At 54.3% G+C, this 16,445-nt stretch overlaps 1 protein-coding gene across 1 annotated transcript in view; it reads left to right on the top strand.

Moving 5' to 3' along the window:
- KCNK3 (potassium two pore domain channel subfamily K member 3) overlaps positions 1-2,229 on the top strand; it is a 37,856-nt gene extending 35,627 nt beyond the window's left edge. Inside the window, 1 exon segment of the mRNA XM_034659777.1 lies at positions 486-2,229. Within this exon segment, the coding sequence (XP_034515668.1) occupies positions 486-687 (202 nt within the window). The 3' untranslated portion in view covers positions 688-2,229.
- The last annotated feature ends 14,216 nt before the right edge of the window (positions 2,230-16,445 follow it).

Below are 16,445 nucleotides of genomic sequence, written 5' to 3'. Positions count from 1 at the left end.
CCCCCACCCCCCCCATCTCCAACTGTGCCTGCTCGTGCACCAGCCGGCAGGAGCCAGGGCTCTGAGGATGTCTCAGGACATCTGTGCCCTAAAATTCCGAGAAATGTGAAATTGGGGGGGTGGGGGTGGGGGAGGGAAGGCAGAAGCTGGGAGCCTCCCATCCCTCTGGAAATCTAAGGAGCTCCCCAGTTCTCAGAGGCCCTGCTGGTACCCAGACCACCCCCCCCTCCTCCTCCGCTCGGAGGGAACTTCGTGTTCCGTGTAAGTTTGCATCTCTATTTATACCTCTGTCCTGCCAGGTCTCCTACCTTCCCGAGGCTCCAAAAGCCAGGGTGTCTTTGTTCAGGTCACCCCCACTCAGCCCCACTCCTCTTCCTCCTCCCCAGCTGTGTCTCCCAACCTCCCACTACCTTTTGTGTTGTTTTGCATGGCTTTGCAGTTATGGAGAAAGTGGAAACCCAGCAGTCCCTAGAGCTAGTCCCCAGAAGGCAGGCAGACTGAAGCAAGGACAGGCAGGCTGCAGGAGGGACAGGGAAGGGAGGGGGAGGTAGTGCACCTCCCCCCACCCCAGTCTGCAGGGTGGTAGATGACAGTTCACTGGCCTCCAGCCACATCGGGGTGAGAGAAGTCCAGCCTCAGACACTGCCCTTAGAATCAAACAGAACACTTCGTACTTGCCATCCCTAGCCGCTGCTGACAATGACCAACTCTTAAATCTGTGGAATGAGTTTTAGCCTCTGAAAACCCTGTCCTGTCAACTCATTCATGTGATTCTCACAACGCCCCCGTTAGGTCACGAGGGCAAGGGTTCTCATGCCCATTTTACAGACGACACAGACACCCAGACAGGTGACGTGACTTGCCCAAGGTGACACAGATGGCCAAAGGCCCAGGGGGACAGGAACCCAGGCTGCTTGTTCTGAGTCTCTGCACCCTTTCCTTCAGACTCCTCTGCCCCCTGTTGAAAACGAAGGTCCTGCCCTGTACCCCCAGGCATTGTGTGAGCTACTGGGGCTTAGACCAGAAGCAGATCCCAGGACGGAGCCAGTGTTGGGGCTTAGCCTCTACGCCACTTAGCCAGGAGATGGGGGTTCTAAATGGGCCCTTGAGGCAGGGGAGGACCCCTCAGTCCCCGGACTGTGTGCTGACAAACTGGGTAGCAGGGCTGAGGCTCATAGAAGAAAGGCCAGGAGCGGGGGCTCTAGGGGTTGGGGAATGGGGTAGAATGAGCTAGACAACTGTCAGGCATATCCTACTGGGACATTATCCCTGGCTCTGCAGCCAGTGTTGGTGCCTGTGTCCCAGGTAGCTAGAGATAAATTAAGGCTGCAGCGAGGAACGCCCCTCCCAGGTAGGGAGTTTGGACTTGGTGGGCCCACTGCCCACCCCACCTGCAATCAGAAACCCAGGCGCAGAGCCGCAGAGGGAGGTGAGGCCCTAGACTCCACTGTGGGGCCCACAGCTGGAGCTGGTCTCGTGTCTCAGGGCAGCCTCAGGGGTGGGCAGGGGGCCTCTCCCCACTCAAGAGCTGCCCTCCCGTGTTGTGCCCCTGTCAGCTCTCTACCGCCGTGGAGCAAGGTCAGCCCTGGTATTCAGGGCAGCTGGAGTGGGGGACCCACAGGGTGCTCAGCCTCGGCTACACCCAGCCACGTGCTCCCGCCTCTGGGAACCCCTGAGAGAGAAGAAGTCCAGCCTGTGTGTGAGTCCTGTCTCAGTGTGGAGGAGCTGGCTGGCTGCCCAGGTGCCGAGAAGAAGAGGGCACGGGGTGCCCGCTGTGTTTATGTGTGGGGGTGGGGGGGCGGTGCTGGCTGCCTCTGTCCTGTGTGTGACCCTGCCCTCGAGGGGTCCTGTCCCGTCAGTCCCGAGGGAGCCACAACCAAAGTCGCAGGGAGATGGTGAGGAAGGAGGCCAAAGTGTCCTCAGCAGAGCACGGCAGACTGCTCGGTCTCCGGCCGGGTCTTGCCCAGGGAACTGGAAGGCCAGTGTTGCTTCCCCCCTCACGCCCTCCCACTGCAGGCAGCCTTTCTGCTTCCCCAATGCCTTACGCCTGGGCACACTGCCACAGAATATGCAATACATGTGGGTGACAGGCCCCCACGCCCACACCCCACCCCGGGCAGCCCCTGGACCCCAAAGGCTACGGCTGCCACAGCCTTCCTTCTGCCCCTCCTGCCTATCTGTCTTCACATTGAGAATGGCGTCTAATAAATGCTGTCCATGGAGACCAGGCTCGGGCTCAGCTGCCTCTGTATCGTACACCCTTGGCACCGCCAGGGAGCGGCCATTCCCCCCCCCCAAGGTCTGCAGACACACCTAGCTGACGCGCCTCAGGCTGACCAAACCCTTTGCCTTGGGGGCATTAGGAAGAAGCCCGGGGGCAACACTGGCGTCCCTTTTGTAATTTCCTCCAACATCCACATTTTCTCAGTGTCATCCTGGAATGACCGTGAGAGCAAGATAAGACCTCAGAAGAGAAATCACCTGGTCCAGTCTTCCCCTTATACAGGAGTACACTGAAGCCCAGAGAGGGCAAGTCACTTGCCATGAGTCACACAGCAGTGAATGGCAGACCCAGGATTAGAACCAGAACTGAGAATTCCAGATCCAGTGCTCCCCCTCTTCAGAGTCTGGCCAGGCACACCCCAGCTGACAGGGACCCCTCCCTGTCTGCCAGAGTGGGGATTCCCTTAGAGTCCCAGCGGGGACTCCCAGGCTCAGTGGTCTGATCGACACACAGATGTATTTTTCAAAGGAAGACACATCCTAAGCCCCTGTCTTCAGGGTATATTTCTCTCTGGGTATGGAGGGATAACTCGGTTGGGACTGGGCCCCAGATCCCAGAATAGACCCGGGAGCCATTTCCCCTCCCAGCTGGTGCCAGAGGCTTCCAGATGTCACTGAGTATAGCCCACAGTAACACCTTGTCCACCACAACCCAGTTTCTATCTACCTGCATGCCTTTCTGCCTACCTATCTATCTTTCATGAAATAATACTCAACCCCTACTATAGCCGACGCATTCGAATACTTTCTGTTCTAGTTCGTGTTATAAAATGCTGGTCACAACCCACTAAATTGATTTCTCTGTCCACTGATGGTTTGCTCCCTACAGGTCGAAATGCTCCAGGGAAATAAAGGGGGAGGGTTGGATAGGGGCAACTTCTCCAAGTCCCCCCATCTACCCATTTGGATCACTTGAAATATACAGGGAGAGACCTATTTATTGGGGGTTCAGAGTTCAAAGAAAGAGGAAGTGGCACCTGCACCCCTCTCCCAGGAGGCAGGATCCAGCCAGGCTTCACGGGACAGTGCTCCTCGCACCTGCAGGCGTTCTCCTGGGACGAGCTCCTCGCTGGCCCACGGCTCTGAGGGTGGCTATGGCAGAACTGGACGTGAGTTCTCATTAGCTCCCCCATTCCTAAGACCATCTCATCCAAAGCCAGGGCTTCCTGCCCATGGCCCAGCTGTCTCTGTCTTTCTTAGCAAAGCTAAATGCAACAATAGAAATGATGTCACTTCTGAGGTCGGTGGGGACTGGTCCAAGGTCACTTTTACTTTCTTAAGCAGCTCTTGCAGGACATAAATATGCTGACACCTCGCCTCCTTTCTTCCTCGGCGGGGGCAAAATAATCAGAATTTGAAGGAATCCCCAAGGGGCTACATTCACCCCAGTCTTCCAGGGGGTGATCGGAATGATGGCGGTGATGAACTGAACCTGGGCCCCCGGCCCCAGCTCCTAAGGACTCAGAACTGTCTGGAGAACTACTGTGGGCACTTTGTCACCGCAGGATGCCGTCCCCACCCTCCTCAATTCCACACAGCCTTGGAAGCATCCTGCACTAAAAAATATATGTACAGCAAAACAAAAATAGAAAACCAGCACCGCAGAGTGGATGTGGGGTATAAATATACCAAGATCCCCGCTGATGTGGTTACTCTGTGTAAGCTTCAGATAGAGACAGAATTTTCCTGGGAGCCCAGAGAGAAAGAGGCGTGTAATGACAGCTCTTCCCAAAACGTGTGCTGTGGTACACCTTGTGGGGAAAGGGTTCCACGGGCAAATGAATCTGGGGAAACGTGGCACATATCACTCACTCTTGGAGCTTCCTGAGATGTCTCAGCTTAGTAAAGGTTAGGAAAAGCCCTGCAGCAAACACAGCCGTTTACCTGTGCTTGACCCAGCCTTGCCCAAACTCGTTCACAGCACCAGACCCTCTGCATGATATCTCCGCACAGCCTGTGGTCCACTGAGCACGCTTTGGGACATGCCGATCTAGTCTCATAGATCTAGCCTCAAATCTCTGTCTCCTTGAGAGGCTGGTCCTTCCCCCCTCAGTAAATTCTAAAAGGAGTTTAGCTTGTAAGTCCTTCTATAACTGAGGACCATGACCTTTGCAAAATACATATGTTATTCTCAATAATGTGTCCGCTCAAACCAAGGCTCGGAGCAGCTCACTTGCCAAGATCAAGCCATGGATCAGTGGCAGAGCTGGGATGTGAGCCCAGAACCGATGGCCCCCAAGCAATGTGCTCTCACCCACCTCACTGTGTCCTTTCACCGGGTTGTTCAGGGTGCGTCGTTTCTAATTCAGAACCTTGGTGAGAGGGGTTACTATGAATCTAAAAATGTCACCCTCCAAAGATGGCAGATGCCAACGGAGCTAAGAAATCTTGTCCCACCTGAGGTCCCCCCAGCTCCCACTGAAGACCATTTAGCTCTTTCTACGGCTTCAGCATTAACCCCTGCCAAGCCCCCAGTACCCCCATAACTTATCTCAGGAAGCCAGCACCAGGGGAAGATTTCGGTAGGACAGACATATTGCCAGAGGAAAGAGCAACCACCCATGTTGGCCATGCCAGCCTCCCCACCCAGGACATCTCTGGCCATCTCCATCTGACTCCCAGAGCTGGGTTCCGGTTTGAAGGCTGAGAGGCTCCATTTCCTCAGGGGGCCAGGAAGGAGCAGTCCACAGAAGATACAGTCCCCTCCTCTGGTCCAGGTGACCATGATGCGGGAACACAGCCTTGGGCGCTGCCACTACCTTTGGAAGATTGCAAACACACACACACACACACACACACACACACACACACGCTCGCTCCCCGAGATCCTTGGCCCAGATCCCCTTTTTCAGAGGAAGAGATTTTGGCTCACAGAGAGGAAGTGAGATGCTCAAGGTCGTGAAGCAAGATAACGACGTAGCCAGGATTAATATACAAATAGGCTCACTTTCCACTCCCCTCCACACACACACACACACACACACACACACACACACACACGAGTGGGGGCCCAGATGAAAGCTGCTAATCTCTGAGGTTGAGTCATTCTGACACTGGAAATTTCCCACATGTACATCTGGATAAACACCAGGAGACCCCTGCCCCGCAGTCTCCCAGAAGCAGGGGAGGGCTGTGTGTGCGCGGTGCCACCCCTGTTAGGGCAGTGGCTGTGACAGAATTGACCTCAATGATCTCCTCTGGCTATGAACCCCCAAGAACCCACGTGACGGCATTTTCCATTGACAAAGCTCTCTCACTTTGTTCTCTCGTCTGATCATTGGAAAACTCTGTGATTTAGGTGAGGGTTAACATCCCCAGTTTACAGATGTCAGAACTGAAACCAGAAAGAGGTCCTGAAAGCTGGGACTGTTTTCACGGTGACCTCTGTATCTGAGAGTCACGCCAACCACTGGGGCATTTCCTTGGCCCCAGACGTGCCAGGCCAGGGCTGGTGCTCAGTCTCAGCAGCATGTCCCACACAGCTTGCCATGCTGTTCCCATGGGTCAGGGAGTCCCCAGGTGGACATGGCTCACAGAACCCATTTGCAGAAGGAGACAAGGGGTCATGAACACTTTACACACTTTACCATGTGTCCTGGGCAAATTCTGCCCAGAGCCCTAGACTTGGGACCAAGGGAAGCAGAATGTCCAGCCAACAAGCTGCCCTTCAGATGGAAGGGCCTAAGGTTCCTGGGGAAAAGGTTGTGCCTTCAACCCAGGCCAAATCCCCAAAACAACACTCTCCCACAGTTCTTGTTCTCTAAAGAGGGAGCATGGGACCAGGTCATCTCCAGCTACAGAATATTCTGGTCTGATTACCAGATCAGAGTGGCAGGAAGAAGACCCACATCCCTGGGCTTGCTTTGGAGCCATCGTCGGGGCTGGTGAGGCACCATCCTTCCAGGGTGCACAGGTCCAACTGGGCAGACCACAGGTGCTGCTGGGGCAGGAAGCCTGGCCTGGGCTTTCTTGTGCTCCGTCCTCACCTTTATCATAAAAACTCTCTTTCTGCCTCATCCAGGACAGAAAAAGGACACTTTTGGCTTAGTAGGGGTATCATACAGCTGGTGTCCTTGCCAGCTTGTCTCCAAAGGTAAAGGAGACACCAGAGAATCAAGGGTCCATTCATTCTTGAGCTATGTGCCACAGACTTTACAGATCTTACAACCACCCTGTGACGTACTGTTACCCTCAGTTTGGTCGATAAGGAAGGTGAGACTCAGAGAGGTTAAGTGATTTACTCAAGGTCACACAGCTAGTAAGTGGCAAAGCCCATCCAGGACCCTCTGACTCTTAAGCTCGGGCCCTTTCTCCTGCACCTCCATGCCTGGAAGGATATAATCCAGCCTCCCTCCCAAAGCAGGAATCACCTCAATGGCTTCCCAGCAGGTCATACAGCCTCCATCTACAGGACCCTCTGAGGCAGCCCCATCATTCATTGAACAGCAGCTCCAATGACCATAAATATCTTCCTTCTACTGAGACAAGAACTGCTTCCGGTCTGGCTGTGCCCTCCGGAACCACGTGAAGTCATTCTGTTGTGGGCATCTCACTAAAGGATTCAGGATGGCTCCCCACATGGAAAGGTGCCTCCCAGCCTTTTCCAGGTTCAACTCCCTCTTCTTTCAGCCTTACTTCCCATGACAGTGCCACTAGGCCCCTGCCCGCCCACCCATCCAACTCCTTGCTCTGTGAGAGCTTCAGCTTACTTCCTCCCCGGGGTCTTGGCACAGCCTGTGTGGTCCAGCCAGCACAGAGATGCAGCCACCATTCTCTCACTTGCTCTGGATGCTGTCCTCTTATTAATGCGGCCTAAGGGTGCATGTGGCTTACAGGCTCACGCAGAGCTTGCAGCCCATGAAACCTGCCTTGGAGTTTGTTATGTGGACCCCGTGGCAGACTACTGGTTACCTAATCAAAAATCATCCCTGAGCCCTTCTGCCCTGATGGCAGAGGACTACATTCCTCAGGGGCTCACCGTCTCCCAACTTCGTTTCTAGACACTAAGCCAGGTGTGGCGACCTCCAGCATCTTTCCAAAGATCGGAGTAGGTATGAGTGTGTTCAGTTCCGGTTAATGGGCTCTTCAGGGAGGTCTGCTGGGGTAGAAAGGCTTTCCTCCTAAAAGAAATCACTGTGGAGGAAATGCCAGTCTACTTTGACTGGACCTTGCCAGATCTATGTGTGATACCTGAAATAGTGGCAGCCATTTTGTGATCATGAGAAAAGACATTGTGGACACAGTGAAGAAGACAGAAGGAAGAGACGGGGAGCTTACTTGTCCCTGTGACACTGAGTGGTCCCTGGAACCCCTGACATCAGTACCTCTTGCCAAGGAAGGTGGGGAGTGGTGCTGCTGGAGCGAGCTGTTCTCCTTGGCAGCAGAAAGCGCCATGGCTCCCAGGCTCCAGTGACAGGGTTACTGCACAGCGTGAATCTGGAAGGCCACAAGGAAGAAATGGCTTTGTTTTCCCTCCCTTCATGGCCCTTAACAACACTAGGTTGAGTCCCCCGTTCCTGTCTCTTAAATAACAGCCGGGGCCAAGCCCAAAGCTCTGTGGTCACTCTTGGTCTAAGGAAGTCCTGTCTGTGTAGTTTGGTTGAAAACTTTAATCTTAAATCCATTTTAATGCTAATATTCTCCCTGCTTCAGAGGGGCTTCATCAGGGCAGGGGGGGGTCCTGCTCTTGTCCTAACCACCACCGTCTGTTTCTGGCTATTCCGTAGTCGGGCTGCCGAAGAGGGCTGAAAAGATAAGTGAAGCCCTCCCTGTGCCCTGGCTCCAAGTACTAGCTCTCCAGGGCCCTATGGGGGGTTTTTCGGAAGCCATACAGGACCCTCTTCACTGCCCTGATCACAGAGGGGCAACCCAGTGCCCCCACAGCTCCAGCCCTTGGGGGCGGGCGGGGGAGGTCCACTCACAGCTTCCTCTGGCCCCACAGCCAGTGCTCTTGGAATGCTGTGAAAATCCAAAGGTGGCCCCACCACCTTCCAGTGTCTACTTGACCCACAGGACACTCACACATCTGACCACGCCAGGTGGCGAGAGTGCAGACACCCCCCACTGAGGCCTGCCACCGCTTCCCAGTATTCTTTACCCTTTTTCAAACAGGCAGAGGACAGAGAAGCAAGTTCATTTCTGAAGTCAACACCCAACCTGGGAAGCAGACATCATCTTCCCCTGTTGTGTAATTTGTAGGAGTGATTCCCGGAAGCCCACTGCCCCACTTGGCCAGGTTGGGGGAGGGGACCACAGTGTCCTTCCCCCAAGCTGACAACTCACAGCTAAAGTGATCCTTCCTCCTCTCTCTGCTCTCCTGCTTATTGATCCAAGCCAGCGAGGATTGAGGACATCTCTTTGTCCTTGACCGGGCACCCTGGTAGCAGATTCCGGGTAAGAGAAAAAGTCAGTGCCTGTGATGTACGTTGGGAGCCATGCCTCTCCTGCAAGAAGCTGAGCGGTTGCTCTTTTTAATGTCAGTGCACGAGCTCACTGACTTAGGGCTACTAGATCTTATCTGTTTGTTCCAGCCTTTTGATGGCGTTCCAGGTGTTGAAGCCAGGTTCCACTATTAAATCTATACCCACTCTCTCCCAGCTCCATGTCACCCACAGATTTGATAATCCAGCCTTCGGTGCCATTATTCAAGCCTTTGATGAAAATATCAAAGAGGACAGGACCAAATAGAGGACCCTTAATTCAGGGTGACATTTATTACGGCGTGTTCTTGGTGAACTGTTATTGGCTCCAGCTACTTACCCGTTCCTTTTATCTGTGCTCTGAGATTGTCTGTTTAATCAAAGCTCACAGGTGGCTGGGCTCCAGTCACAATAGCACAGTTCTTGAGTCCCCGGATGTCATTGACCTGGGCTGGGGATTTGAACTTGATGAAAATAGCAGGTGCTTCCTCACCTGGCTCTGCCGACACCCCCTTGCCACCCCCCACCTCTTTTGGGCTTCTTCCTCCTGCTCTACTCAGCCAAGTGCACCCCCAGCCCCAGCTCCTGAGCTGAGCACTGCCCTTCCCAACCGCTTCCCAGCTCAGACTCAGCCCCTCCCTCAGGCAATTGGTCTAACCTGAGGGGAGGGCAGTCGCTAGAGCCATCAGGCGGCCCCCAGAGTTGAGATCTGCCACAGGAAACTGCCAGATTTCCAGGGCCCTTAGGTCAGCTGAGGCTGAGATGGGTGGAGCAAAGACTATTTATGAAGTGTGTGTCAGGAGCTGGGCTAGGTGTGTTACCAGAGCCGCATCACAACCCGGGGGGAAGGAGGCACAACCGTCTCCATCACCTGGGTGAGGAGAGGAGGCCAGGGCGGTCACATCGCTTGCCTAAGGTCACTCAACCAAGCAGTAAGTTGCAGAACCAGGCTTTGACCCTGAGACTGTGTGTCTCCACCTTCCACGCCCAGCCACCACACCCCCTGGCTAGTTGGTCCGCTTTGTTTTGTCACCTTCCCACTGGTCCCCTCCCAGGCGACTGGGCACCCACGTGCTGCTTCGGCGGCCTCCGGGCGGCAGGGGTAAGCCTGGCACAGGGCTTGCTGACCCACCGGGAGGGAGCCGCAGGTTGCAGGGGTGACATCGGGCTGCAGGGAAACCACTCCATTGTTCCCAAGCCCTGAGCGATTTGGGATTAATCTTCCAGATCTGGCACCACACACGCGGCATGAATCTGCTGCCTCCCCACCCCCTCCAGCCCATCACGGTGAACAGATGGGCAGACCCCTCCCTGGGGTCTAAGTAGGGCACTGCTGAGGCTGCTGGGAGCAGGGAGGGAGGCCAGTCAGCCGGGGAGACGGAAGAGGGACAGACCCAGCTCTACCCCACCCCGTCCACCCTTTCCCCAGGAGCAGGTAGAATCCGGGGGCAGGGGGTGTAACCTGAAACTTGGTGCCTCTGACTAATGAAATGGGGTCTCCCAGGCCCCAGCAGCCTAGGGGTAAATGGAAAGTCCCCCGAATCCATGAAACTCCATTTCTTTGGTTGTGTCTTAGCTTTTTAATCACCCTCTTGGCTCCTTCCAGGAGTCCTGAAGAGTCTCATGCTACCAAAGCCACTGTGGAGTGGTCCCCATCTACCACCTCAGCTCCTGGGCCGGCCCCCACTCCAGGGTGACAAAGTGACAGGGTGACAGTTGTCCTGCCACCTGCCATTTGGGACTAAAGCTGCTCCAGGTGGGGACCAGGGGTGGCTGTTCTGTTTCTATAATAGTGGCCACAGAGGCAGGCCAGCCTGCTCCACCCCAATAAGAGAGTCCCCACACCCGCCCCCCCACCTGGTGCCATACTGTCTTCTAGAAGCAACTTCAAAGCATGCTGTCTGATGCTCTGACATTTCGTGGTGGGCCTGGTGACCGTCCCTTTGGGTTTTTACTCCCAGCCTCCTTCTATCACTCAGCCCCCTCTCCTGAGGTCACGAGGCCTGGGCCGAACACATGAGACCTTCAATGCCACACTCCCTTAGTATTTCCCTTCTACGCTAACTGCTTCCCTCCGATGAAGATGGCCAAGAAGCACCTCGAATCCTGATGCCAAGTGACCCCTCCGGCTTCTCAGTGCAGCAGGCTGCACTCTTGGATGAGTCCAACTTTGGCCCCATGAGGACCCTCATGCTTTGCTCCAATGCTAGGACCTAGGCCCCAAGGACAGACCTGGACAAGGCCCATTCTCACCCACTCGCTAGAAGTGTGGTCACATGGCTGACCGAGCTTTGCAGAAAGAGCTGAAGGTCAGGGTGAAGGGGTGCAGGCTGAGGGCCAGCTGAAACAGAGGGGGCTCCAAGGCTGGGGAGGAGGTGGGTGAGGGGTAGAGCTGTTCCCAACCGAGCTTTGAAGGAAGGCTGGGATGTAGCAAGTGGCAACAGCACTTCAGAGACGGGAGCTTAATCTGGGCTCAGACAGGGAAAGCTCTCAGAAGGATCCAGAACAAGGGGAAGAGCCCAGGGCTGCCTTGGGAAGGGAGGAGAGCGGGGCTGAGAAGAGTAGCTCTGTACCCGTCCCCTCCATGGTTACCTCTCTAGAGCCTCACAGGCATCAGAAGATGGTGTGCAAGTGTGGGAGGGAGGGAAGGAAGAAAGGGAGGAGGAGAATGGAAGACCCTGGAGGCTTCCACCAAGCTAGGAGGGGTGGCTACATTAACCCATAGGCAACATGGAGCCAGGGGAAGTTTTAGAACAGGGGAACAATGCATGTCATTTGGAGTTTCCAGAAAATAAACCTGGCAGCAAAGTGCAGGCTGATGGACGTACCTGCTCCCTGGAAGGGGAGTAGGGGGGCTCCCTCTCCAAGATAGAGGAGCGGCAGGGAGGGGGGCTCCCTCAGCCTAGACAGAGGAGCGGCAGGGAGCACACAGCAGTCCCTCTCTCCAAGAGCTGGGAGAGCCTGGGATGCCCAGTGGCTGCTTCCAGAGCTGAGATCAAGCTACTCCCCCACCACCCCCCACCCCTGTCTGCCAAGGAGCCCAGAAGGGAGAAGATTTTTAAAATCCTGTGATGGAATCTCCCTGGCTCTCCCTGGCCTTACGTTTCGCAGGAACTTGCAGCCCACAAATCAGACGCCTGGTGGCGGCAGCCCCAGAGCCCTGCCTGGAGGCCAGGGAGGAGGAGCAGAGGCGTCCAGGTGACAGCTGAGGGCAGGAGGGGCGGGTGCCATGCATCCACCTGGATCCACCAACAACAACTGAGGAAACTTGGGAAAGCCAAGTCCCTCCCCCCGACACCACCTCCCTCAGGGCCAGCTTTGGGCTGGGAGAGGCGATGGGCAATTGCATAGGTTCTCCGGGTACTGGGGCCAGTGTTCTGCTGAGACCATCCATGCTGCTGTCATTGTATTCCCACTTGGAACATCAAAAATGAACATCAGGGGCACCTGGGGGGCTCAGTCAGTTGAGCAGCCAAATCTTGATTTGGGTTGGAGTCATGATCTCAGGGTCCTGGGATCGAGCCCCGTGTCGGGCTCCACACTCAGTGGGGAGTCTGCTTCAGGATTCTCTCTCTCCCTCTCTCCCTCCCCCCCATATTTATCGAAAATAAATAAATAAATCTTTTTTAAAAAATGAACAGCAGCTGCCTTCACTCCATCCTGCTCTGAGGTGTCAAAATGGACACTGTAATCCACCAAACCTGACCCCCACCTGACAGTTAACCCCTTCATCTGCTCCCTGAACGTGTGACGCAGTGAAAATCGTGCCCATCCTGGGGCGCCTGGGGGGCTCAGTCGTTAAGCTTCTGCCTTCGGCCCAGGTCATGGTCCAGGGTCCTACGATCGAGCCCCGCCTTGGGTTCCCTGCTCGGCAAACCTGCTTCTCCCTCTCCCTCTGCCTGCTGCTACCCCTGCTGGGCTCTCTCTTTCTCTGTCAAGTAAATAAATAAAATTTAAAAAAAAAAATCATGCCCACCCTGCAGATGAAGGCTGCACGCTTCAGCTAGGCCAGTGGACTTGGCCAAAATCCCGGAGCTAAAATACCTAGGAGGCGGGAGCTTTCACTTCCAAGCACAGAAACAATGAGGCCTAGATGGACCTTCGTGGTGAAGCTTACAGACAGCTTGGGTTCGGAGCAAGCTGGCTCAGCCTCGAGGGTCTGCCATTCCTGAAAGGCCCCCCAGGGACCACCTGTTTCTGCTCCTCCATTTGTGAATCAGGAGACTTGATGTAGAAAGCTGAAATGATGTGTCCAAAGTCCTACAAAGGAAGTGGCAGAGCCAGGCTCTTGCCAAAAGGCCTCTCTCACTTTAACAGTTGCAGAGAGCACATGTATTTCTTGCTGTCAGTCATGGTCAAAAATCTGACTCTTGCCTCCAGACAATGCCCCACGTCTCTAAGGCTGCGCTGAGGCCTGTCCACAGCAGGGCTGTGAAGTATTCGCCAGGGGCTCGCCTTTCACTGCCTCCATTAGCATAACGCAGGACTAATCGTGGCACAGACTTGGCCAGAGTTGAAAGAAACCCTGAAGGCGTCTCAACCTGCCTCATTTCACTCATCAGGAAACTGAGGCACTAACCACGGAGGTGGTCATGGGAGTCTGCACCTTCAGCTGCTTTAAACTGAGAGACTAAGCCTCAGGGAGGAGCCTGGCCAGGCTGGCTCAGGGGGTCCTTGGCAAGGGAAGGGTGTGTGTGGGCAGAGTTCAGAGGGCCATGGGCTTAGGCCACACTGTGCCCTGTCCCCATAGCACAGGCAGACACTCTGAAGCCTGCCCCAGGAACCCGTGGGCCAAGTGAAAACAATCTATTACAACAAAGAGAACAGGCGCCCCTGTTGAGTCCCTACCAGATGCCAGCACCACCCAAGGCAGGACTCACTCTCCCCATTTTACAGAGGAGGCCAAGACTCAGGGAGGTTGAATGACTAGCCCAAGGTCACACAGGTGGAAAGGAGCAGAGCGCTGAGCGAATATACAGTGTTCTTCCCCGTCTACTTCATTCCCCTCAGCCTGGGCTACTGGGCCGCTCTTTGCTTTGGGCTGGAATGGCCTGCTTCTCCTGCTCGGCCAACATCCCTGAGATTGAGCCTCTGTGGTCCTTCAGCTGGCTCTCCCCAGCCCATGCTTCTAGGACCATTCTGTGCTGCCCCCCAGCCCCAGGGCCCGTCACATGAGATTCCTCTCATCAGACAGTGTTGAGGCAGCCCAAGGCCTGCCAGGACCAACTCACCAGACCCACCCCTGGAGAATCTCCAGGTAATCGACCTGGGAATCTACATTGTAACAGGAACGTTCTGTTAGCACTCTTTCGAAGAAAGAAGGTGATAAAAGGCTGGGTCTCTCTCTGTTAGAGAAGGAAAACCGGTTTCCACTCTGCCCTCTGAGGGCTAAAGCAAGGAGGGATACTCTTTGGTGGAGTTGAAAAGGAGCCCTTTCTGGGTGGGACAACCACATGGGGTGAGCAAAGAGCCCCTTTGTGTGGCCAAAGGGACGCCCCTTCCTCAAGCACTCAGCATGGGGAGATGCTCTGCTGGGACAGGGAGTCAGCAGGTGCCGATGCCCCTCCCACATGGTTACTTTTCAATCAAGAGAAGACTGTCATCCCCTGACACGTCTTCCCGCCTGCCCCCTCCCTCCTAAAGCCTATCTCTGCTGCCTAGAAAAGGTCATTTTCCCCGGAGTCCCTAAAAATTACATGTTAATGGCCCTACTGATTTCCAGCCTTTTCAAATGCTGGCTTTGGCCAAAAACTTCTTAAAAAGGCCATCCTCCCTTCTTATTCCATAGCGTTTACATTTTATAACATTTAAACAGAACCGCTTTTAAGCAGAGATATGCAGTCCTTTCCTCTCACGTCCCCATAAAAAGTAAAATCTGGGAAACCTCTACATTGGATGGCTAGGGAATGCCTGCTGAGCCCAGCAACGATTAGTTCCTTCTGCAAAATCGTTCTGGAAGACTGCTGCCTTAAACCTGGGAACTTCTTCCTCTGAGAAGCCCTCATGCCTCTCATCTGGGCTCCGGGATATGGACGTCAATCCCCAAGAGAAGGTGTTCCCTGTAGAAGCAGTTTCTCCACTCTTTATCCACATGACACCTACATTTACTGCCCCCTCCGATGTGTCCAGGGCAGAGATTACTAAGAGCTATATATAGTATTTGATTTGCCAGATCAACTTTATAGGGCAGCCATGATTATTACCCTCATCTTACAGATGGGAAACAGAGGCTGGGACAGGTCAATGGACCTACCCACCCCCGATTCCACAGCTCATGCCCTTCAAGGCTCCCAGCCCCCACCAAGATGTCCCTGAACTGACAGGAAGTCTGAAACCTGGAGCCAGGCCTGGGGTCCCACCACCCTCTTAAACCAGCCCCTGGCCCCCTGCCAACCCGGTTGAGGCCCACTTGACTGTATCTTCCACCTGAGCCCTCACCCCCTCCGATTCGTCATTCTGCATCTCTCTGAATCACTCACCCTACAATTCTCAAGATGGGGGGTTTGCTTTTTGACGTGAAAATTCCCTCAGGTGACTTGATTCTTCTTAAAAGCTGGGTGGGCCTCAGCCATGGCATCTCTCAGCAGCAGGGGCAGCACGCCACCTAGTGGCTGCGTTGTGAACCTCGAATGGGCCCACCTCCTAGAGGGGAGCCTGGGATCTGGGAGGTCCTTAGGTTGTCAGGTGGCCCAGCTGAGGCTCAGAGAGGGGAAGTGACCAGCCTAAACACACACAGCAAGTTAGAATCAAGTCTCTCCAGGACCATAACCCAGCTCTTGGGTAGCAGTACTGTGCTTCCCAGCTTCCCTGGTGTTCTGAGGAAGCTGCACGTCTAGAAGCAGCTCGAAGTCCTAATAGTCGTGAGTGTGAAGGAAGGGTCCCATTCTCAGGGTGCACCATCTTCGTGGTACTGCGTCCTTTATTCTGTTTATCACTTTTGAATACATAAAGATACATGGCATAAAATCCAGACAGTCCCAAAAGGGTATGTGGTGAAGAGTGAGTCTTTTTACCCAGCCCCCCGCCACACAGCTCCCAGCCACAGAGGCATCCAATGTTATCGATTTCTACACATCTGTCCAAAAATCGTCTGTATCTTTACAAGGGTGTATTTTTTTTTCATTTTTTTTACACAAATGGTAGCATTTCCTACCCTGGGCACTTCACAAAGCATCTCGGAGGTCATTGAACATTGGCACATGGAAAGCATCCTCATTCCTGGGGAAAGCCTCGCTGCATTCCCTGTGGGGGGTGTATGAAGGGAACATCGTGTATTGAACTACTTTCCTTTTGAGGGACACGCGTGGGTGGTTCCATCCACTGCTATAACACACATACAGGACAACCTTTAGAGTAAATGCCTTGAAGTGGCATGGCTGGAATTATCGGTTATGACTCATTTTGCAGAAAACCCAACCTAACAAGAGCTTACATACTGAAGACCTCTCACATAAAACAAGTCTCAAGGCAGACGGTCCGGCACGTGGCAGCCCCATGGAGGGGCAAAAGGTGTGCCTGTGAAAATGTGATAGACGTCACCAAATTGCCTTCCTCAGATGCTCTATGTCTTTATTTCCACCATCGGTGTGGAAGTGTTTCCCTACAGTCTGGCCAACATCACATTATCATACTTTGTTTAAAATTTCCCAATCAAGCGGTGCTTGGGTGGCTCAGTCAGTTAAGCATCCCACTCTTGATTTCAGCTCAGGTCATGATCTTGGGGTTGTGAGATTGAGCCCCGCG

The sequence above is a fragment of the Ailuropoda melanoleuca genome, chromosome 4, assembly GCF_002007445.2.
Source record: "Ailuropoda melanoleuca isolate Jingjing chromosome 4, ASM200744v2, whole genome shotgun sequence".
Taxonomy (NCBI): Eukaryota; Metazoa; Chordata; class Mammalia; order Carnivora; family Ursidae; genus Ailuropoda; species Ailuropoda melanoleuca.
Note: the sequence above shows the minus strand (reverse complement) of the source record. Positions and strands in the feature narration are given on the sequence as shown.